Source organism: Haliaeetus leucocephalus, unplaced genomic scaffold (assembly GCF_000737465.1).
Source record: "Haliaeetus leucocephalus isolate CR32 unplaced genomic scaffold, Haliaeetus_leucocephalus-4.0 Scaffold944, whole genome shotgun sequence".
In the NCBI taxonomy this organism is placed as follows: domain Eukaryota; kingdom Metazoa; phylum Chordata; class Aves; order Accipitriformes; family Accipitridae; genus Haliaeetus; species Haliaeetus leucocephalus.
The window spans coordinates 1852202-1875313 of record NW_010973380.1 but is presented as its reverse complement, the minus strand read 5'-3'; the positions used below and the strand labels follow the sequence as shown (position 1 = coordinate 1875313).

At 40.7% G+C, this 23112-nt stretch overlaps 1 protein-coding gene across 6 annotated transcripts in view; it reads left to right on the top strand.

The window, feature by feature from the left end:
• BRF1 (BRF1, RNA polymerase III transcription initiation factor 90 kDa subunit) overlaps positions 1-23112 on the top strand; it is a 176013-nt gene that overhangs the window by 119296 nt on the left and 33605 nt on the right. For all 6 annotated transcript variants that reach the window (XM_010584136.1, XM_010584132.1, XM_010584137.1 and 3 more), the window contains 4 exons: positions 7528-7589; positions 9812-9893; positions 9991-10046; positions 11924-12180. In XM_010584136.1, coding sequence (XP_010582438.1) covers positions 7528-7589; positions 9812-9893; positions 9991-10046; positions 11924-12180 — 457 coding nt within the window. The remainder of the gene's footprint in view (positions 1-7527; positions 7590-9811; positions 9894-9990; positions 10047-11923; positions 12181-23112) is intronic.

Here is a 23112-nt window from a genome sequence, read left to right as displayed (position 1 = left end):
GAAAACATGCCAAGAACAGCATAAAAGGCAAAGGAGGAAAATACAGCAGGGAATTGGTGATCGGACGGAAAAGAGCAATAAGTAGGGGAAATCTGTCTTTATAGTCTCCATTTTTAAAAAAGTTCATAACTGCTCGGGCAGGAGGGGGTGAATATGTGGGCGAGCGCTGGGATGTGAGTGTGATGCACCTTTGGCAGGCGCGCTGTGATCAGTCTTGGCGTTGCTAGACGCACAAGTCACGAGTTGGAGAAGACTTGTGTCTGTGCATGGAAGCTCGTACTGTTTCTGGGCTTTGGAGCTGAAAAATGGCATTCGTGGTAGCTAATTAGTATGTTTCCAGGTGAATATTTGTCAAGTTGATCGTTGATGGTTATTGGTTTGATCAGCAAAAAATAGCTTTTGCCGTATTGTTGAGAACAGCCGTCCTCTGAGCGCTTGGTCATTGCAGCAGGGTTGTGAGCTTAAAAAAGAACGATGAGTTGCATCAAGTAGGTTGCGCAAATTATGCTCTTTTCCATTATTTTCAAAAGGTGTTGGGGGGGACGCGAACGTTATTCCAGAAGAGGAACATCTGCTGCTGGTTTTGAGGACAGTGTCAAGATGTTCTTCACTTCAAAAGCTTAACTTTCAGCTGTATTTATTTTGGGAGGTTGAAAGGATTTTTTCTTAAGGGCCTTTTTATATGGCTATGTAGTTCAATAAGCACGAGCTTACCTCTAAAGAAAAATCTTCAGAATGAGAATAGCATTGTTTATTGCTGGCCTATTTTTGTACTACCTCCTTTAAAAAACATGTATATTGCAGGGGGGATTTCTGGAAAGAATGGAGTAATTAGCAGTTTTTCTGATGAATTAGTGTTTAAGTTAACAGATTTCCATGTCTGTTAGACTAGTGGCATAACCTTTAACTGGATATAAAATGTGTGGGTGTGGTTTGGTTAGATCCTCCGTGGACTGTGAGGTGAAACAATAGCATTTGTTTCAGTGTGGATGTGCTGCCAGAAAAGCAGCAGGGTTGGTGTGGGTTTTTTCTTTATTTTTTTTTTTTTTTTTTTTTTAAATTGAAATGTAATTTGTAAAAAATATGTTCAGTATCTAATAAAAGTTCTGTGAGAGATGACTGACTGTAGGAAGAGCTTTTCTCATAATTCATTCCCGTATATCATTAAGCACACAAATTTGAAATTCTGTTCTTGTGATGGGATAATTGTTCTGCGACCGCCGTACGAAGGCGGCTAACGCAGGAAGGCTGTCGGATGTTAGTCAGCTGCTGCAGGACAGACGCAACACCCGGAGCTTGAGTCTCAGTGTGAGGAAATAGAGATGCAGGCACTTAATAAAGATGAGTTTGTAGTTCTGCGCCAGGTTAAGGCCAAATCTTGTAGGAAAACCTCCTTCTGCCTACAGCGACGTGGATGAGCCCGATGCAGCGACAGCAAGCCGGTTCCTCTTTGCTCCTTGTTCCTCCTTGCTCTGTGAGAAGGTCCTTTTTTCAGCAGATGGGGAAGAGCTAATGAGCTCGTACATCCCCGCTTTTGGACAGGCTTCCCTTGCACAGCCGCTTTCTCACGCTTGCCGTAGTAGGCTAGGTAGCGGATAGGTGGAATTTCTTTGTTTTCATTCGATCGAGTCTTTTCCCTCTTTGCCCTTCGTTTGCACCCTGTTGGGCTTTGCCTTGGCGCGCCTTGCGGTCCAAGCGTGAGGAGCCGGCCGGTGGGCGCTTTGCGGTGCCAGGGCTGTGTGTCCTGGTGCCGCCGGGCAGCCCGGCGCCGGCCAGCCATGCCTCCTGCCATCCCTCGTCGGAGGGAGCAGACGTTTCTGGGAAGAAGGGGCCTCGCTCTGCGTGGTGCGGTGTGTTTGCTTTCTCTGAAGGAGCTAGCGGGCTGGAAACTTGGCTTCAGCTGGAGAGGACCCCTTAACCTTGCCTTGGCAGAAGGAAATAATAAAGTGACAGACTTCATTTATCTTTATGCTGTATGCGTGGCCTCGTGTGCTCCGTACGCCGTCAGACCTAAATCCTGGCATCAAACTGGCACTCTGAAGGAGTAGACTGTAATTTTCAAGGTGGCTTCATGTACAATAAAATAAAGAACGTTTTCACTTAAATACGAGCATCCACGTCATGCGTTTCGTGACCTTATTTCGTCAGTAACTGCAATTAATTTTGCTCTGTCCTTACGTTTTGCTTTTGTGGCATACTTTTGTTATGACGGCGCACGATGACATCGCCGAAGGTGACGGGGGGAACCAGAGCCTTTGGCAGCCGTGGGGTGCGTGCTGGGGGCACGGTGGGGCCGGCTGGGATTGCACAAAGCAGCGCCTTATCCAGAGCAATGAGATCGGCGACAGCTTAAAACAGCCAAGAAAGATAACCTCCCAGCCTGCTCCGAGGCTCCTAGCCCCGCAGTAATAAAACTCGCAGCGGACCCCGCTCCTATGGCCCCGCAGACTCTGCGCACACCTCGATGCGCCGCGAGTTCATTTGCACACCCGTTGATCCTCGCACGCCGCGCTTCGTGCCGCGCTGCTGCTGCTGCTGCTGCTGCAGCATTTTCACATCCATTTCTCTTCCCTACCTGATTGCTACGGCACTTTGTCTGCCCTGCGCCGCTGCCGCTCCCCTCCCGGTTACCCACGCTTAATGACTGTTCTCTTCACGCCCCTTGGTAAATCAGTTATCTTCCCCTCCAGATGGGTTCTCGTCCCCTCTGATCAGCTAATCAATTATATTCTGGTGCGGCTGTGCAGTGCCTTTTTTGACACTAAGCTACTGCCTTCCCTTCGTGCTCCTTGCAGCTCCCAAAGTGGCACTGGCACCGCTCATCAGATTTAGCCGCAAAAGCGTTTCTGTCCCGTCGGGTTCCTCCGACGATCCGCGGGAGCTTTCTGTGGCTCCCGTTGGTTTTAATCCCTCCCTGGAGAGCAACAATCAATCCCAGTATTTCTGATGCCCTGGGCTCAGGTCGTTTGGTTTGTTGCTTAAGGATTTTTGTAGTGAAAAAGCTCCCAACTATTTTCAGATTTTGTTGTGCTCTAGCCCCGAAGTATTTCTTAAATGCTGGGGGAGCTTAGTGTCTGGTTTTCTGCTGAATAGGTGGAAGGGTTCTTTGTTTAAACTCTTTCAGCTCTTTGACTGCAGCGAAACGGTGCGGCAGAGGGTCTATTTGCTGCGTGGGACCAGAGCACCAAGTGCCTTCTATTATATTTGCTCCGGAGGATTTCCTGGGAAGTGTTCAGCCTCCATTTCTGTCTGTAAGGAAATCCTCTTATCTGGGCAGAGCAATAAATAGTGCTGCCTCCTGTAATAGAAACAGAAAAACACATTCTTCACATGGCTGTTTTTAAAAATGTGGAGTTTAAAATATATCAGCTGGAATGATTCTTCTGTAATAAATCCCCATAATAGCATACTATGTATACATTTAACTAGCTGCACAGAGGTAGGAAGAGGGGGAGACGGTGTGTTAAAAGAGCGTTTAGCGTGCATTTAGTAATGACAAGTACAGTAAATAATCCTACAGGTTTACAAACCTAATCCCCAGTGTCTGATTGTAGCCCTTGCGTCTACTAGAGTCTGTTGGAAAGACGTTAAAAGGCTGTAAAGAAAGGACTTTTAGGGGTTTTTATTTTTAAACACTGGGGGAGCTGGCTGGGTGAATGATGATTTTTAAGTGGCATGAATGTAGTTGATTGGGGACCTTGATGGGAAGCTCTAGAAGTGCCCGTCCTCCTCCGTGTGCTACGGGGACATTAGGTGAGGATGGAGTAGGCTGCTCCTCGCTGCCTTGCTCTATGCTCTTCCTGACGGTACTTCGCGTTTAAGAACTGGATTGGGGCAGGGGGTGGGTTTGTTGTTTTTAACGCCCAACTTATTTTTTGCCTGTGCCCTGCAGTAAAGTGGTTTTTTTTCTTAACAGAAGAAATCCACGATGTCCAAGAGCTGTGCCACGTGATGCTACTGCTTTTAAATAAGCTTTTAAGAGGTTGGACCAGATGTTGGCTACATCTGTGTTTTTATTTTGTCGAACATTTCATTTCGACCCTATTAATAAGAGAGAAAATGATCATTTAGAAATTGTTTTGTAAAGTTTAACAGCTGGGAAGATCTTTCTGGTATATAAAAAAGCAAGGGGTTTACTTTCTGTGCCCTGGAGTGAGCCGTATAACATCGAGCAGACGGATATTTATGGCTGGTAGGGTCTACTGATGTTGGAAACGATTGCCGTGGAAATTTTCAGATCAAAACGGATGTCTTCTGTTTTGAATTGGAATTCTGTAACAAAACACATATTTTTTTTTTCTCGGTGACAGTGTTAAACTAGGGATTTGAAGGCACCTTCTCTTCTGAAAACCCCTTGCATTTAATGAATGCCTATCGCCTTGGCAGGAAAAAGGACGACTTGCAGGCAGAGGGATATCCTGCAATTACTCCCTCTACTGCCGTTATGGGGTCTAAGAAATGCATATTATGTGTAACTTGCTTCTGGATTCTTCTCTGCAATTTACCAGTTGGAGAATGAGTTTTCCGTCCCCGTTGCTAATTGATCCAATGAGAAAAACTGGCACCTAATTCAGTAACAAGTTATATTTAAAATGACATGTGAAATTGTTCATGGTGCCTGAAATTACATCATTTTCAGTCTGGCATATTAGGGCTGTATAAGGGAACAGACACCTACTGTACTATGACATATTAAATTTTAAACCTCTGATCCAAAAATATAGCAGGGTATAGGAGGAGTGAGGTGTTTAATGATGAATAAAAGCAGTGCCAGCTTGATTTCAGTGGGTATTTTTATTGTTCTTAAGATGCTGTGGCAGTTTTTGCAACAAATAATTTTGGGATGCGCAGAATTTTATGTAAAGTTGAGCAGCGACTGGAGTCCAGAATAGTTCTGTCACCACTTCCAAATTTTGATTTTCTAGCCCGCAATTTTCAGAACTTCCTAGTGGTTTTTGAGGTTGGCTCCATTTTTCTTTGTCCCTAATTCCAAGCTGATATCTTAGTTTATCCGGTGCAATGAATATGAAAAAAAAACAAAGACTCCTCTCTTTGCTCAGATAAACCAAGTTGAAAGTTGGGTTTTTTTCCCCAAAATAACTTGAGGAAACAAAAGGTAGATAACATAAAGAAGGGGGAGACCGTGCCCCCTTCTTTCCTACAGCTCAGTGGTTAAAGTGCTTACCCAGAAAATGGGAGACCCGGTTCGAGTCCCATTTCTGCACAAACTCCTTCCAACCTAGGAGACAGGTTATTCTGGCCTGGGTGCACTTTTACGCTCTGCTGTTGAGCTATTTTATTTTGTGTCATGAAACGTTTCTTGGGCCCAGGTGGACAGTCTCCTGGGAAGGCATCTCAGACACTAGACTACAGTATTTACTCCTTTCCTTGGTGGATATTTAAGCATTTTTCTCCCTGGAAATTTATATCTCGGTTCCAGCAGGAGAGACATGTAGTGCTGTTTTGCAGAATACCCTGGACTCCCGTGGGTGATGCGGCATACAGCGATTCCTCTCTGCGCTTTGCATGATTACGATTTGCTAAAAAAAATCCAGTGAGTTATATTAAAGAGGCGGCAAACCACCGGGAAGCATCTTGTCACCTCGTTTTTCCTCTCCAGCCTCGAGCCAGAGCGTGCTTTGCCATGTCCTTGGGTCGCATCCCCGCCTGCCTGGTCGCGGGGTGCCTGCACGAGGAACTGGTGGCCCTGGTGTGGAAAGTTCTGCTCTTACTGCACTATATAGAGATCGGACCAGAAGAAAAGCAAGTGTACTGAACAATGATATAGTTATTATAAGATCTTTTACACCTCTAAAGTATTGGGGTGGGAAAAGGTTGTAAAGTAAATCTGGTGCCTGGGACTAAAGTACAGTTAGTTTCTAAATGTAACGGCAATGAGAAATGTTCCTTAAGGCCTTTTCAGTCATACTAGCATCAGATTATCTGAATTGGTAAAGTTGATATTATGTTTATGAGAAAATCTCAGAAAGAAGAATCAAAGCACAGGATTATGCTGTTCCTTGTGACGGGACGTTTTCTTTGGGGTGAAACCCATTTCGCATATGACTTGGTATGGAAAGTTTAAAACTTTCTGTTGGTTGTTAAGGTGGATTTTGAAAAGACATTTGTAAGTGCTTGGTGTCCAATACCAGTAAATATCCGTTGAGTTGAGCAGCCAGAGCCTTTGCACCACCTCAAGAAGCAGAGCCTTCATTCCTAACCAGGTGTTTTGGTTGGATTCCTGGCCCTGTGATTTCACCTACCTCAGGCAACTGGTTTAAAGTCCTGAGTTCTGCCAAGCAGAGCATCGTTTGCATCTTCTGGGAATGCTCGCAATTCCTACCTTTGCTTGTCTTCAGCATTTGGTACTCCTCAAGGCTCTGCGTAGCCATAACCTGCCGCTGAATCAAACCATTCAAAGGTCTTGGTTTGTGGGGAGGCACATCCCCAGGACTGGGGAGCAGGAATCATGAAGGTGCCAAGCTGTTCTGCACCATTTTGGTTTTAATTTGTTATTGCAGATTGTTGAAACTTAATTGTTTTGTTTTTTTCTGCAAGTGAACTGGTTAGGTCATCACTTGTCTAGTCTTGATTAGATATAATGGAAATGACCAAGCAGATCGTTTCATTTCCCAGCATAAGTCTTTGTTGAATAATTTGTTTCCTTCTCTACCTGGACTACATTAATAGTGTATTACTACTGTACATTAATGTGATGTGGAAAATCAGGTTTTGCTGGTGTGTGCTGTGCCAGTCCCAAATTAGGACTCAGTTCTGTGCTGTTACGCTTTTTAATGAATAGAATATTAAACAACTTTGTTTTCAGAAGTCTTAATAAATACAAAACTAGAAAAATGGCAGTGAAATTGTAATTACAGAAAATCATTATTTTCTAGACCCTTGCATAGCTTTTAAAAGTTACTTTAAAATTTGGAAATATTTTAATAATTCCCATTTTACAGGTAGAAAAACTAATATACATCTTTTTACAGAACTGGTATGAGGTAAGTGGTTCAAATGATGATAGATCAGAATCAAGAAGAAAGCTGTGGTATGACTGTTGGCATGATGTGTTATTCACAGGTCCACATTGCTTCCCTGAAAACAGAAAATATTTTCTAAGTCATAATTTAAGGATAAATTGTTGACCTATAGGCTCTGACAGAGAAATTCATGTTATGATGAAAGAAAAAGGGTCACCTTTTTAAAATGGTTTCCTCAGCTTCCTGCTGAACATTTGTGGCTGTAAATTAAAATGGGGAAAAAAAAGGCAACTGGAAGTGTCTGACAGATTTTTAGTACTGAAGAAGACTGTGCTGATTGCTGAATGTTAAATGAATACAGTGTGGTGAATTTGTGTGTGCATGTGCCCCCATATTGAAAATACTCAGCAACGCCTTAAACCTCCTGGATGAACGTGGAAGAATGCAAATCTCTGAAGGATGATCGTTAACTTTACCATAGAACTCGAATTGCGATAGATTCTGAAGAAACACTGTCCTGATTAAAATGTGTTCTTTTCTGTAGGTGAGAATACAGGAGATGGTGAATTAGATCTGAGTGGGATCGACGACAGTGAAATAGATCGGGTAAGGTGTCCTCTTATCCTGGGTGTCTCTGCATTTGGATATCTGAGAAAGACAAAATGGTTCTGATCTGGTTTATCCTCTCCCCTCACTGCCTCTTCACTCTGATCCATAGAGAGGTTTGAGTGATTTCAGTGATCTGAGATCAAAACTAATGTTCATGCAAGCCTGTGAATTTGGTGTTCCTTGCCCAAGTTATACATATATGAGACTGCTGCTGCTGCTGCTCGCTCTTACTGTGCTGGAATAATTATGTTTTAGAATGTCTTTTATTCTGAAGACGGACTTTTAAAAGTTTGGTGGAGCTCTAAATTCATTATTTAATTAAGATATATTCAACATAGAAGGCTGCCATGGAAACCAAACCATAAAACCAGCATGTACAGCTTCTGTGTTCTTTCAAAGATTTCTGTAACGTTTTCTGGATTTATTATTATTTGTGTGGCAGTGAAAGATACCCTTTACCGTATAGCCTGAATATGACAGCCAGCCAGCTGTGAAAGACGGCTTGTTGAAGGCCACACAGCAGGTCAACGCTTGAACACGCGACAGAGCCCGGCTCCCCTGACTCTGAGCCTGATGCCCTCTCCAGCCGCCGCGCTGGTTTAAAGTGTAATTTGAACAGATAATGCCAATGCTGAAAACTCCTTTTGGGGTAGAAAATCATTGAGAGAGGTGAGGTCGTGTATAAGTTACTGATCTGCAGAATGTTGTTGGCGATGGATGAAGGAGCAGGAAAATGCTGAGCTTGACTTCAGCCATGAAGTGGTTTTTGCTAGGCTGGGCGTTAGGAAGGGTCTTGTGAATCAAGCAGACGTGGTACGGAGGGAGCGGGGAGGCTGAAGGTTTTCAACAGAGCTGGTCCATAATTTAAACAATCATGGGAGAAGAGCAAGCACATTTTCTCCTCCTCCTAGGCTCTGTGATGAGGTCATAACTCTGCTTTTATGACCTCATGTTCATTTCCATTGCAATAGACTGTAATATTGTAAGCCCAAGATTATGAACTCTCTAAAAGTGTAAGAAGGATGGATAACTGAGCTAGGAGGAAGCAAGTTTTACTATTATGGCTCACTTTTAATAGAAGCAGATGAAAGAATGAAAATATTGGTCTGATAAACCGGGACTTGCACAGCTGTTTGCTTGCCTTGTTTGCCCTTGGAGGAAGGACTCCTCCTTGCATTAGTTTCATTTGACTGGAGTTATTTTTCTCATAAAATCCTATATATACATTTTACTTCAGAGAAAATCTCAAATTCCTAAACCCATAAGATGGAGAAATGTCAAATTGTTTTTCTTGCACTTAAACATCATTTTAAAAGTCTTAGGTCTGCTGCTTAAAAATAAAGTGTCTTGTTCATGAAGGATGACCCAATTTGTCTTCTCTGTTCTGCAGAAGTTCTTTAGTCCCAAATAGCACCAGCTGTAGAGAACTTTTGTTTCATGAACAGTTGTGCTAAATACTGGGTTTATTTTTACATTTAAGTAGTTGAAGAGGAGATCTATCTACCAACTTGCCAGCCTGTGTGCTACCTACCTGTTTGTTTATTTCTGTAATCCATCTGAATAGTTCTAGATGAGTTTTACAGCTCCACACCTACTAATGATGTTACTGAGACTAAGTGGAGTTAACTGAAAAAAGCCTACATGTGGTTACTCCCAACTCTCTAAAATGCAGAGGACTAAAACTCCAGCAATCTAAGCTGGTTTCATTCACACAGATGTGGCCATTGAACTAATAATCTCAGTAACTGTGCCTAAACCTTTGCAGAAACCTACTCAGAAGACACATGTTTCTCTTTTGGTAGCACAGGGCAATGGTTCCCATGCTGTTTTGAATTACAGACCACCATCAACACACAGAATTACTTGCAGACGATCATGTTGTCAAGATACCCTCTTCTATCATCTGAAAAAGATCATAAACCCAGGATCATTTTAGGTTAATTACAGACCACGTACAATGACTCCTGGATGGTTTTTGGTCACCCCATCATAGTTTGGAAACCAAGCACTGTTTTTTGAAAACATGTCGTTGTTTTTTTCCAGCTTTAGAAGTTACTAGAAATGCTCTCTGAGTGTCATATCTCAGTCATGTTTTCTTTTATTAATGTATTTTTAAAAACAGAATGTGAATTGACCTTGCCAGTGGTTTTTCAATTCAGTTTTGCTCTATGGTTTTCAAGTTGATTTCTGAAAGTAGATAAACTTGTTTTGTCTTTTAGTATATACTTAACGAAACAGAAGCTCAGATAAAAGCAGAACTGTGGATGAAAGAAAATGCAGATTACTTGAAGGAACAAAAAGGTAAGTATATAGGACTGAAATTCTCCTTTTGGCCGGTGTTGCTAAAATATGCAGTCTGTGTAATCTTCATGCTGGTTACCCTTTTGTCATCTTTCAGAAAAGGAAGCAAGAATAGCAAAAGAGAAAGAACTTGGGATTTATAAGGAACACAAGGTATTAAACTGTGTGCTAATTGTGTCTGTTTGAAAATGTCCTGGAAATTCATTACATTTGCTGATCAGCTCCATGTAGGATGTATGGGCACAATGGTACAGGTCATCACTAAACGAGCAAAAGCTGTTGTATCTCTACCTGTTATTGAATTACAAGGCTGTAATTTTTCAGGTGGTGAGTAAAACACTTTCTTGCCCAAACTTTTATTTTAAATTACTATTATGAGAAAATTCTGTGCATGGCAAAGTCAGAGCTAGCTCTTTGCATTTATAATTGCTGTCCTAATTGCTTGCTTATTTAAATACAGGTCTTAAGACATGCCCTTTTTTTTTTTTTAACGTGTGCATGGGGAATTTGTTTGTACTTGCCATAACTTCAGTAGCTTTCTTTATTCTTACAATAATGATTTCTTTATGAAGAACTGAATAGATCCTTGTTACAGTCACTTGAAGGAATATTTTGTTCTACCTTTCATAAAGAATGCGACAGTTATGTTAACAAATGGCATGTCCTGTCTCCACGTTTAGCAGTTTAAAGCAGCCTAATTGGCCATATATTCACGATTTATGGCATTAGTATTTTGTGTAATTGAGCAAGTGACAAGTCAAATCTTCCACACGCAACTAAAATCCATGTTAGTTTTTAGTGCGTATATCCTCTATCTTTTTTTCCGACTAATGCAAAAGACAGAGTTTCCTACTTCCCCTAGGTATTTCAACAATAAAAACAAAACCAGACAATGAAATACTGTTTTATGCTTCAGAGTTTCTCATTCATCCTGCACTTACGCAGACGTGGCAGTCTACCAGCAATTTTCAAAATTGTGTAACTCATTTGCACCGCCAAGTAGCCCAAACACCCGCTTTTTTGTTCGGGCAACACAGGAGTTTTTCTCTAACTCTGTATCGTTTCTGACAGCTCGAATAGAACTTGATTAATATAGTGCTTTCCAATTTCAAGGTAGCACTTGACCCATGTAGGTAAACAGAGGGGCTATTATCCATTAAAAAATAAATCTCCTGCAGAGCTTGGTGTTAAAACCTTCCTTTGAAAAGGAAAATGTCAAATGAGAAACAGAGGTTGTTTTTTTTTTGTTTTTTTTTTTCCCCCCGTACCTACCCAGGCATGGGACATGGCTAGAAATGTTCTCCGGTGCCGTTTCTCTTTGTCTGGCTCTGCACAGCGTCAGCCTCCGCAGCGCGACGCTGGGCTTGGGCTTGCAGCATTTGCCTGGGCAGGGCGGTTGCAGGTGACATTGCCGCTGTGCTTGTGTGTCTGCAGCCTCCTGCTTCCCATCCGTCGGCGTTAATGCCGGTCCACACTTAGAAAGCTGCTGCTAATATTCTTGGGCTTTTTCAGTGTGGAGGAGGAGTTGGGTAGATGCTCTCCCACGCTGCATTCAGACTTGATGTAAAATACCATTGCAGTTTCGATATGGAGTTGTCAGTGCTTAGGGGAGTCGTGACCCAGCTTGACTCTAACTTTAAAGGCAATTTTAGCAGGGGAATTTCTTTATTTCCACGCTGGGTGATGCTATCAGGGTCCTTGTTCCTGTAACAGGAGTTCACTCCCTTCTCTTTTTTTCATGCGTGAGAAATGGCCCATGTTTCTTCTTTGGCAGCATTACAAATATTAAGTAAAGAATCTGTAATAAACCGTGTGGGCATTTGGCAAAAAGCGAACACTTACCTCTCGGAGACAAGAGACCTCTCGGTCCCGTTGAGTGGCAGGAGAGGGAGTGCTGGCTTAGCGCGGCCACATCGCCTGCATCCCCGCATCAGCAGCACCTGAGCCAGGACTGCTGAACTGCAGCTCACCCTTCTGCTTCACGGAAACTTTGTTTGTATCTACATCACTAATTTTATATTTTAATTAAGCCAAAGAAATCTGCAAAGAAGCGGGAGCCAATTCAAGCCAGCACAGCAGGAGAGGCAATTGAAAAGATGTTAGAACAGAAGAAAATCTCAAGTAAAATTAATTATAATGTGCTAAGGGACCTGAACAGCAAAGGAAGTAACACACCAAAGAAAGAGGATGACAGCACTGATGACAGCACCAACACCAAGAAGCTGTCAAGAAGAAAATCTATTGCCAGTAGGAATATAGCCAGCCCTGTAAACAGTGTGGGAAAAAGGTACTGCAATTGTTCATTTATATCTCTGTCTGTGAGACTGTCTATGTATCTTTCTGAGCCAGACAATGTAGGGACTGAAACATTTGTTTGAGGCTAAAATAATGTCGAGGCTCTGTTTTTATTTATTTTGCCTGCAGTGTCGTGGCGACACCTTATTTATAGTTCATGTATCAGAGGTCTGCTTTGGTGCAAGTTAATCATCCTGAAGCAAAAAAAGAAAAAAAAAAATCAATGGAAATTCATAAACGTGAATCTTTCAGCTGGGGACACCTTTTCTTCATGTAATCCTGACATTTGCTGTCCTTCCTAAGTTGTCTGTATCAGCTGACACGACACTAAACATTCAAAAGCTTTGGCTTTTTGCTTGATTTGAAAAATACAGTTCCCATCTGTTTTGACAGCTAGCTGTTTTGATTAGCTTTTATTTTAGTTTTATTCCAAACTTTTGTTGTTAATTGATGACACAAATATAAAGCTTTACAGTAAATATGCTTGTCGGTTTTCTGGTCTGCATTTGCAAATGTTTTATAGTGTGATGAAAGCTACTATTTTAATGAGTAAAATATTCGACTTGCTGGGCAGATTTGTAGTGTGCTGTAAAGTATAAAAGGAGATTGATGTGTCCTATCTGCAAAATTCAACTATTTTATTCATCTTCAGTTTATGAAACCATTTTGGATGATCATTTGAATTGTGTCTATATGTAGTAATTTCTTACTTAGGTGTTATTTATTTATTTACTGCCTAAAAGACATAAGTTTTTTGCTTCCAGAAGTATAGGCCAAATGCCACAAGGAAATTTAGGTATTTTAATTCTGAAACGTAAGATGATGTCTTTGCATCATAGTTCAGATTTAGGCATGTGTTGCAACCGGGTAAAGGACCAGGGAAGGCAGAAGGGCAGCCAGCCACAAGGTGCAAGAAATCATCTATTCGTGCAAGAACAGGAGACACGGGATTCCTGAAAACGTGAAGCTGGGAGGGTTAGTAAGCGCACATCCCTCAGAAGCTAAGCAAAATAAGGATGACTAGACCCAACCCCTTATTTTGACTTCATTTGACAGCCAAGCTTTGGCTTTGGCATTTGGGCTTCTCAGCCAAAATTGAAGACCGTGCTGCTGGCCCCGCTGTCACCGGCATACAGGTCTTTGCAATGTACCAAGTATCTTTTCTTTCTCTGCTGTACCTTCTTTATTCTGTATTTTACCAAGATAGCTTCATCCTTGTTCAACTTCTCACCCTTAATAGCAACAGCTTTGCTTTCTGGTTCTTGACTTGCTGTGGATTTTAGTCTCCTCTATAAGTTGCTACTTAAGGTGATGTCTAATGACCCAAGCGCATAAGTTTTCCACTAATGAAGGAGAGTGAAGATACACTGAGGATTAACTAACAGCATTTAGCCTATGCTTTATTTGGATTTAACAGGTATTAATGAATCGTATTTCTGGTATTTCTAGTAAAAATATAGCTGATTCAGTTGTCTGAAATGCAATGCTGCGACGGGAAGTAGGGGCCGGTAAGGATCCCAATTGCATTTCAGAGCTCAGCAGTAACATCCACACTCGAGCTGCTTTGCCACATCCGAACCTTGTCGCTTCTGAGGTTTGCAGAAATGTTGGGTACTCGGAGCTCCTGTTGAAGTCAGCATGTTAAACTCTTAACAGGTGTTAAACTCTTTGGAAAATCATGCCATAAATATTTAATTTAACAGTGGTGCAACTTGAAAAGGTTTCTAAATAAATACAAATCAGTATTTTCCAAAAGCAGCTAATAAAACATGTTTATTTTTCCTCTTGAGAGCCTAAAGTACGTCCTTAAGATGCATAACAGAGTTTCCTGATGATGATTAGCAGATCTCGGATACAATGAATTTTGCAGCAGAACACTTCAGAGGAGGTTGGGGATACATGCAGATATGTGAGTTAAGAAGATTTTGCGCTCCCAAAGTAGGCAGTGTTCCTGCTTCAATAATATCAAGGACTTGGCAAACCATTAGTTGGGCTTTTTTTTCTTACAATTAAAGATTTATGACATACTTTTGATTTTTTTGCTAGTAGTCTAAATGCCATGCCTTTTAAATCGCATGCATAAATTTCTGTGTTCTGCATTGTTCTTATATGCCATGCATTCATTGCCTTTGTTCAGCATTGTTCCTCTGAGAGGTGAATGGCTAAATACTTACCCAGTGATACAAAAATCATGGTAATTTATATGCAATTAATAATAATAAAAACCCTGAGCACTGCTCATTAGAAAATGAATGAAGCACATAATGTATCTTTCTCCAGGAGGCATTTGCAGAGATCTTGCTAACCATTTGGGTTTGTAGTGATTTACAGTCCTGCGTGTTTATCTTTATATGTCTTAAATATTTAGTAAGCTGCATATGACTGCAGTAGCACCTTGCATAACCATGCTTTGATGAGGTCCTTTAGTTCATCTGAGTTATAGTCAGATTTTCAAGAGCTACTGATTTAGTCTTGATCCCAATTAGAAGATACCACTACCAAGTTACAGGGAGCTTTACAGGCTGGGAAAGGAATACTCGTTCTTGGTGATTAAAGCAGCACTCCTGTAAAGGTATAAAATTAGGAGAGTAGATTTTTTTTTTTTTTAAATAAATAAGTATCTTTATTGCTTTCCTTTTGCCAGCCAAGATTTTACATACCTCACCAGGTTTGGACAGATGATGCAGCTAAGTTTGTCATGTGTCATAGAAATTGTCTTCATATACAGTATGTAGCACCCTGGAAATAGGAAGTTGATCTTCATCTCCATCTTTCTAATTGCCCCTTGCTATAAAATACTCTGCGCTGTTATTTCCGCATAGAGGACTTCAGATTATCTGTAAAAAAAAAAATTGGTTACCCCAGCCAGACATGGTGCAGTCTCTGGGTGGTTTTTGTTTTTTTAATATGACATAAAGTAGCAGTTACAGTGTTAATCAGTTAAAATATTGAAAAAGCTTTTGTTTACTGATGTGATAATGGTAAGCAAATTTTACAGTCTTGTAAAAAGTTGTTGATTTGCAATAACTTTATAAAGAGCTGGAATGCTAAGCATTGTCCCAGGAGCATGCTTAAACTGGATATTCTTTCAGTTGGTGGCCCTTTATTAATATAGCTTTATTGTTACTATAATGACTTAATGGTTACTTGGATTCCGAAGATGATATAGTTTATCTATATACTATTTCATAGAAAATCCTAATTTTGAAATCTCAGAAATGGTTGGTATTTTCTGAAATTCTGTTCGGAAGATACTTTCAAAGAATTCTTCCAAAGATCATGCAGATTTCTCCTTTTTAGATAAGTATACATTATATACATCAATATTTTCAGAAGCAAATGGGATTTTTCAGCAGGTTTCTTTACCGTGAATGCTGTGCAACTTTTTGAGTTTTGGAAAAAGACATGTTTTTCTCAGACACATCTCCCAGAATTATACTGGGGTTTTTTACTTACTGTATCTGTAAAGATGGTAGAAGACTAGTAATGACAATGTAAGTAATTTTGGGGAATTTTATGTTGTGTAAATGTATTTCATTACGTTTCTTAATGCATTTTTGTTCCAGTGGGTATCACGATTGGTGTTTCATACGTAAAAGCCATTTCATTCTCTGTGTGTTCGAGATATGACACAGTGGATGTTACCATAATAGATGTTGCAACTTTAATTTCAATTACCAGTTGCACAGTTTATCTTCACTAATGTCTTCTGTGCATATGAAGCATAAGAATAATATGTTGAACTCCTAGAAAAGAACAATTGCCACTTCAAACTACTTAAAACCTGAACTCCAGTTAGAGCTGTGCCATGCACTGGAGCTCTTCAAGTCCAATAAAGAGGGTTTTTAGGACTGGAAGCTTTTGGTTAGAAGCTTAATAATTTATTTTATATTTACTTGAGCTGAATCTTACTACATTACTTGTGAAGTGAAATGTGTTGTACCAAGAAAATGTAGGAACAAGAAAGCTTTCAAGTCACTACTTTTTAAAAATTTTAAGCCTATTTATTGCTATGTGCTTTAAATTGGTAATGATATCAGAAAAGACAGGATATATTATCGGGGGAGTAAATGTGTCAAGTTAATCTCCTGAAGAATTTGCCTTGGAAGAAGTGAAGCAGGACTGTGAAACACAGCTGAATCCGTTGTAATGAAACAAGGTTGTTCTGAATGGAAGCATATGAATATATAATAGAAAACCAAATCATGCCTGCTAGGAATATGACAAAAGCCCTTGGCAGAGATCTCGGATTTGATTAGATTTGGAAATTCACCTCCAAATTCTCTCTGTGGTCTCACTTGTATTTATCAACTATCCATTTTGCTAGTAGACGTTGGCACGTGGCTCCACCTGTGCTTCGGAGCCATGGAACCTGGATATTGTGAACGGTGCCTTTGCACTACCAGGGACTTGTTCTGCTGCTCAAGTTCCTGCCCTGGGATGCACACTTTCAATTAGCATCTGCTCTGGCCACATTTTTGTTGGCTTTTCAATGGGTGTCACGACCCCAGAAAAATCCCCTTGATTATTAGGGAGAATGTACGTAATACTTTCCTACAGCCTAGCATTTGACATCTCATTTAACCTGATAAATTACTTGGTACTTTCTTGGCTATATTGGAATCGCATTCCCCCAGGGGGGTAAAATATGGGCAGAAGCCTAATTTAGGTGCTTTGGAGGAGCCTGACAATCCCAGCTCCCACCCTCGTTTACAGGCGACCCTCTCTGGTGTTCAGAATGTGCATGTCACTCTGTAAGGTGGAAGTTTGTTTTGATCTTATAGGCTTTGCCAGATTATTTTTGGTAAAATTATGGGAGGGAGGGGGCATGGGGTGCTATTTATCACACCCAGCCTGAAAACTTTGTCCTCTCTTGTTGATACTGCTGATGTCCAGCAGAATCTGTATTTCCTTCACCTGGGGAATAAGGAGGGAAGAAGGCCCTAATCACCTGTTTCCCTGTCATCCAGGATTATCGATAACGATAATCCCTTTATTTGTAGTTTTATTGTTTCAGCAGGTGGAGGTGGTGTGCTGAGTGCCGAGCTGCGTCCTGGCTGGGTGCTCCTACCTCAGCTACGAGTCTGATTGTCCTGAAGGCTTATTCTACATTGGCCGTGGCTTATAATTTATTTTTATAAACCCAAAGCAAACAGATTTTTTAATGTACAATATTTTTAGTTTATTTTACATTATGAGACTGGTATTTGTGGCGGGGAGGAGCATGAGCTCATGTTTTCCAGATTAATTAGATCAATCCAAAACGGCATGAAACAAAGCTCAGTTTAAATAATCCAAGGGATTCCTGGGTGTCTGAAGTCCCCGTGTTTGGCAGATACAAAGTTTTGAGAGAGCATCTTTTCCATGCTCACCTTAGTGGTATGCATTCTCTGTACAAATCAGCCCTTTGAGATGGGATCTTAAGAGTGGTTTTATATGCTTTAATTTTTCCACCATGTATTTTTATTTTTCAGAATTGCCTTCAGCTCTTTGTCTAATTTACCTTTGATATCCTGTTTTTCTCTCTCTACTTTGGAGTCTGTTACATGGCTTAGAATTCATGTGTATTTACTCAAAGTGAGATATTAAATTTTATTTCTTGTCTTGTGCTGCTTCAGGTCCTCTTTTTATATGTGACTAATGCACTAGCACTGATTTCCCACCTGGGATAAAATTCCTTGCAGAAGATACTGGGAGTACTTATTGAGGTGGTAGTTAGGAGTTTCTTCCATAGCTTTATTATTATTTAGTTGGTATTTTTGGTGTTTCCTCTGGAAGCAATCTCATGTTGGCTAGGGGATTAACTAGACTGTGATTCCTGGGTATGGATGTACACGTGGTGGGAGCCTTCCCGTTGAGCATGTGGAGTCAGCTTTTGGTTTGAATACTGTGTACGTGGTAAATAAATTCTCTAACCACTTTGACATAACTGTTTTCTTATGTGATCTGCGCTTTGAGAATTTCTTTGGAGTGTAATTTTATGTATGTTTGTGCTTTGCTGTGGTATATAATCATTTAAATCAAAGGTTAATCAGAATGATTAGTCATTTTGAACAGGAAAACGGTGACATTTGATAAGTACCTCCACTTAAAATAAATCTTACCAGTATTTTCCAGTCTTGTAACTTTTAGAGGGACAAGCATATACAAATTATGCTTAGTATTTTATTTACAAAAAGCAAAGCCAAGAAAAAATGAATTCAAGACTTCCAAAGTTCTGCTTTTCAAGGCATGCATCTCCTTATTAAAGTTAGCTGGACGGGGGAGAGCTTTACGAATGACCTTGAAAGGAGCTGACACATGCATTTACTTGTTCACAGTTGATTTGAGGAGTTGATCTAGTAAAGCCTGTAGTAATGTTGTAACCTGGCTAATGCTGCAGGTTACTGCTGTTCATATGAGCTAAGAAGCCTTTTATAATAAGGAGATAAATCAGAGGCAAGAACTGGAAAGAAATGTATCTGACCCAACATGTTTTAAAATGAGTGTGTGTTTTTAACTTCTGAACGCTGAAATGTGATGACCAGCAGTCTTTCCTTCTTCATTAAGCGGGGACACAGGAGGAAAAATGTGTTTCTTCTGTGTGTAGTACCACGCTCCTGAGCAGACACGGAGTTAAGCAAATGCCACCGAAAGACTTGGGAGGCAGGAGCTAGCACATTGTCCGAGGAATGGCGTGGCAGGTTATCCCTTTACCCTCAAATTCATTTCTCTTGGCACTGAGATAGAACAGAGGGATGGGGAAAGAATTACTTTTTTCCCAAAAAAACCAACAACAAAAAGAAAAAACAGCTCCCCAAACCCATCCTTCCAGAAGCTGGCAGGTGATTGTCGGGATTTTATGTTTATTCTGATTACTCAGGCTATTTTGAAGATCAATTCCCCCTGATACCAATGACAGCATTTTTCTTCCACATCTGATGGGCTCGATACCCCTGAAAATACAGGCATATTAAACGCTGAAACATGTATGGATAGCGTTTCGCACAGCTGTGCTCCGCACCATTGAGTAAGGAGCTCCTTTCCAGCCCCAGCCTGCAGAGTCTGGCCATATGGGTGCTGCTGCTGCAGGACCTGCTTCTGCCGCTGACTCCCAAGTCATTTCGGCAGCTATTCCAGCAGCTCAGCGCTCTTCTGTCACGCAGCATCGGTTTGTTAGGGTGAGGTTACCAAAAAGCTCATTCCTTCATCCCTCAATCCTTTCCTTCCTCCTGCAGGAGGAGAGTTACAGAATCGTTTCCCCCTTTCACGCCTGTTCTGCCAGTGAGTTAAGAGAAACGAAGTTAAGGGTATTGTGGTTTAACCCCAGCTGGCAACTAAGCACCAGGCAGCTGCTCGCTCACTGCCCCCTACCCAGTGGGATGGGGGAGAGAATCAGGAAAAAAAAAGTAAAACTTGTGGGTTGAGATAAGAACACTTGAATAGAACAGAAAGGAAGAAACAAATAATAATAATAATAATAATAATAATAATAATAATAAAAAAATAAAAGAATTGGAATATACAAAACAAGTGATGCACAATACAAGTCACTGACTGATGCCCAGTTAGTTCCCAGGCAGCAATCCTTGCCCTCAGCCAACTCCCCCCAGTTTATATACTGGGCATGACATCACATGGTCTGGAATACCCCTTTGGCCAGTTTGGGTCAGCTGTCCTGGCTGTGTCCCCTCCCAACTTCTCGTGCCCCTCCAGCCTTCTTGCTGGCTGGGCATCAGAAGCTGAAAAATCCTTCAGTTAGTATAAACACTGCTTAGCAACAACTGAAAACATCAGTGTGTTATCAACATTCTTCTTATACTAAATCCAAAACATAACACTATACCACCTACTAGAAAGAAAATTAACTCTATCCCAGCTGAAACCAGGACAAAGTTTTTCTAGCTTATTGTGTTATTAAAATGGAGTATTTTTCCTAAGAATCCCAGTTTCAGATTTGTTAGTTTTTGAGTACTGGAATAAATTGCCAACATTTCAATATGGCAACTAACCTACCTGTATTTTCAATCTGTAAAATATAATTGGACAAAAATGCCCCTGGAATAGCTTAATAGTAGGAGAATAATGGAAAGAAGCCTTCTCAATGTGAACTGTACTAATTTCTGTAAGTTCAGTGATGCTGCAAATCATCTCTAGTTGTACGTCATTCATTAAGAGCATTCAAATTTTATAGTACAGACATTTAATGTCAAAATTTGGTTTAGTGTAAGGATAAGGGAACATGGTCTGCTGGGACTACAGAGGAGTGTTCCTGAGCTGTCATTTATTTGGACTTATGAGAACCTTTGAGAAATATTCATAAATAAACCCTTCAAGATTGGGTCAGGACACATCGAGGCTTTTGCGAGTGTTTCAGCAGTCACAAGCATCTGACAAATACAGTGCTCGGTTCCATTTACCCCAAATTATTAGAATGCCTTCAATTCGAAACCAAAAAGGCATTGATCTGGCTCGACCTCATGGCCCAGACCCAGGTCAAGTCTCCTTATTTTTACAGCAGCCTTCTTGTTTGTTTAATATAAATTGGATATTGCTTTTCCGCCTCCCACTAAAGAAAATCGTCTCCTTATCGGATTCCAGGGGAGGTCAGCTGGGCAGCACAAAAATGCAGAGGGGATTTTTGTGACTGTCTGAAATAATTTCATCTTGTGTTTTAAGACCAAATAGGAGCAATTTTAGCCCAGAAGATAATTTTGTGTGACAGCTGGATTGCGAGCGCCTTGTTTATCTATGTTCTCATTTTCAGGTTGGTTATAAGAAAATGCTCTGCGAGCTTTTTTCTTGCAAATTACACTCAGTAGGTCTAATGGGAGCTTAATATAAATATGTATGCGCAGTCTGTTGAACTTTAATAGCGTGTTAGCAAAAATAGTTGTATGTGATGTGGGGGGTGAGAGGAGTGGGAAGAAACAAAGCGATCGAAGTGTTATGGTTCTTGTTATCAAACCCTAGAGGTGCATGTCCTGCTGTCACGGCTGAGAGTGCTTCAGCGCTGTGAAATGCTCGTTCTCAGTCTGGAGATTTTTCCGATTTATTTCTTTGTGTTTTCATGGGTGGAAAATGGTTGGTTTCTGAATTGATTTTCCTTTAACCCTAGTCCAGCAGGGTCTGCTTGTTGATCTTTGCAGTATATGTCTGTTCATTTTTTTAGTATAAACCAAGGGAAGTGTGTGTCTGATGTGTTTTAGATGTGCAAATGAAGTTGAGTCTTCAGTGAATATTTATTAAATGTTGAAGGAAAAGGAACAAAACAAAAAGTTAACTTTTCCTCACTAAATATGGCATCAGTTATTTTTATCGAGACTAATAGCCAAACTAGGAGAGAAGGCACATGAAGCTTCTTGTATCTTGATGTTTGCACGGATTGCCAGACCGGATAGCTGGCAGTCATTTTGTGGTTATGACTGCAGTTCTTTCACCATGGCTGGGTAAAGTATTGAAAAGTTATAGCAGTTTGTTGCAAAACTTGAAGTACTGTTTGTTCACATAATATTTAAGAGCATCTACATAATTAGTTTTAAATTGGCCAGTGTGCTGTAACTTAGTCATTTATGCAAGTGCTGTTCCATTACCCAGTGATGCTTCTGGTGTGCTGACTGATTTCAGTTTTACCTTGCTGCAGTTGTTACTAAATATAGGATGAAACATACTGAGATAGATAACTTCTAAATGTGGTCTTGGAAGATATATGTAGCAAATTTAACTTTTTCTTCTGTTGTTGAATTTCCAATTTACTGTTAGTCAGAAATTTCTGCCCAGTGTTTCCCCCTTCCTCCAATGCAACACAGCGATAGATTGAACAAACCCATTGCCATGTTTAGGATATGGAGAAACCAAGGAAGCTTCCCCACCCGCTCTAGATCAGCCCATCTCCTTCTCTTCTCTCATACAGACCCCTTCTCAGCAGCTGTCAAAAACTGTAGATGATTGGAAACCTTTCCGCTCAAGCAGGACTGTGATAGCTGGCAGGGAAAGGATACAACGAGGCTAGTATAGCCCCCAGCGTGACATGGCGTGGTAGATTTGAAATCTGTATTGATACTCCGAGTTGAGCGCAACCTTGCTGAATTGGAGCACTAGAAGATGTTTGGACACTGAGAGCACTCTCAGGCCCCACACAGAATAGAAGTGTTGGGCATGTATTTAAATAGTCTGTTGTCTCTTTATTCAGAAACGGTTTTAGATGCGGTATTTATGTGAAAGAAATATATGCTACTTTACAGCATAGTGTTCTTTTAAGAAATTATCAACATATTTAATCTGAGTGTTTTGAGGTCTGAAGTATGAAGGACACGCATACAAATCTGGAAGCGGAATGAAGTGGCTGGCATATTTATTTTGTAAGGTTATCTTTGCCTGTCTAGAGTGGTGACATGGTATTTTTAATAGAAAAAAGGCTTTGCACACTTCTGCATGAATTTTATCCTGCACCAATAAAGAAACAAAATAATTTAGAGTCCTAACTAAAACTACGGCTGCTGAAGTTGACTGAGACAATTGTCAGATTAAAGCTGTAGTTGAATCAATCAGTCATCTGATGAATTAATAATGGAGATTAAAGTCAACAGTGAATCAAATGATGAGGTGAGGAGAAGCAAGACAGAAATCAGGGTGCTTTAAAACACGTGACTGGTTATTACAAGGCAGCATTGCCTGCTGCCCAGCTCCTGGAGGCAGGGACGGGCCCTTCCAGTTTGGGCTTTAATAAGTCGATTTAAGGGTTAATTCTGTGCCTAAAGGTGCTACTTAATTGAAGCTGGTTTAGACACTTGTTCTTTCTCCTGCCAAATGAACTGTGTGCAAACAATATTGGCTTAAAAAATTGATATGCAAATATAGCACATATTAAACATGTTTGCACTTTATTCATATCTTTTGAAATAATACAGAAAAAAACGCTGGGAACAGAGTAGAAGAAAGGTGA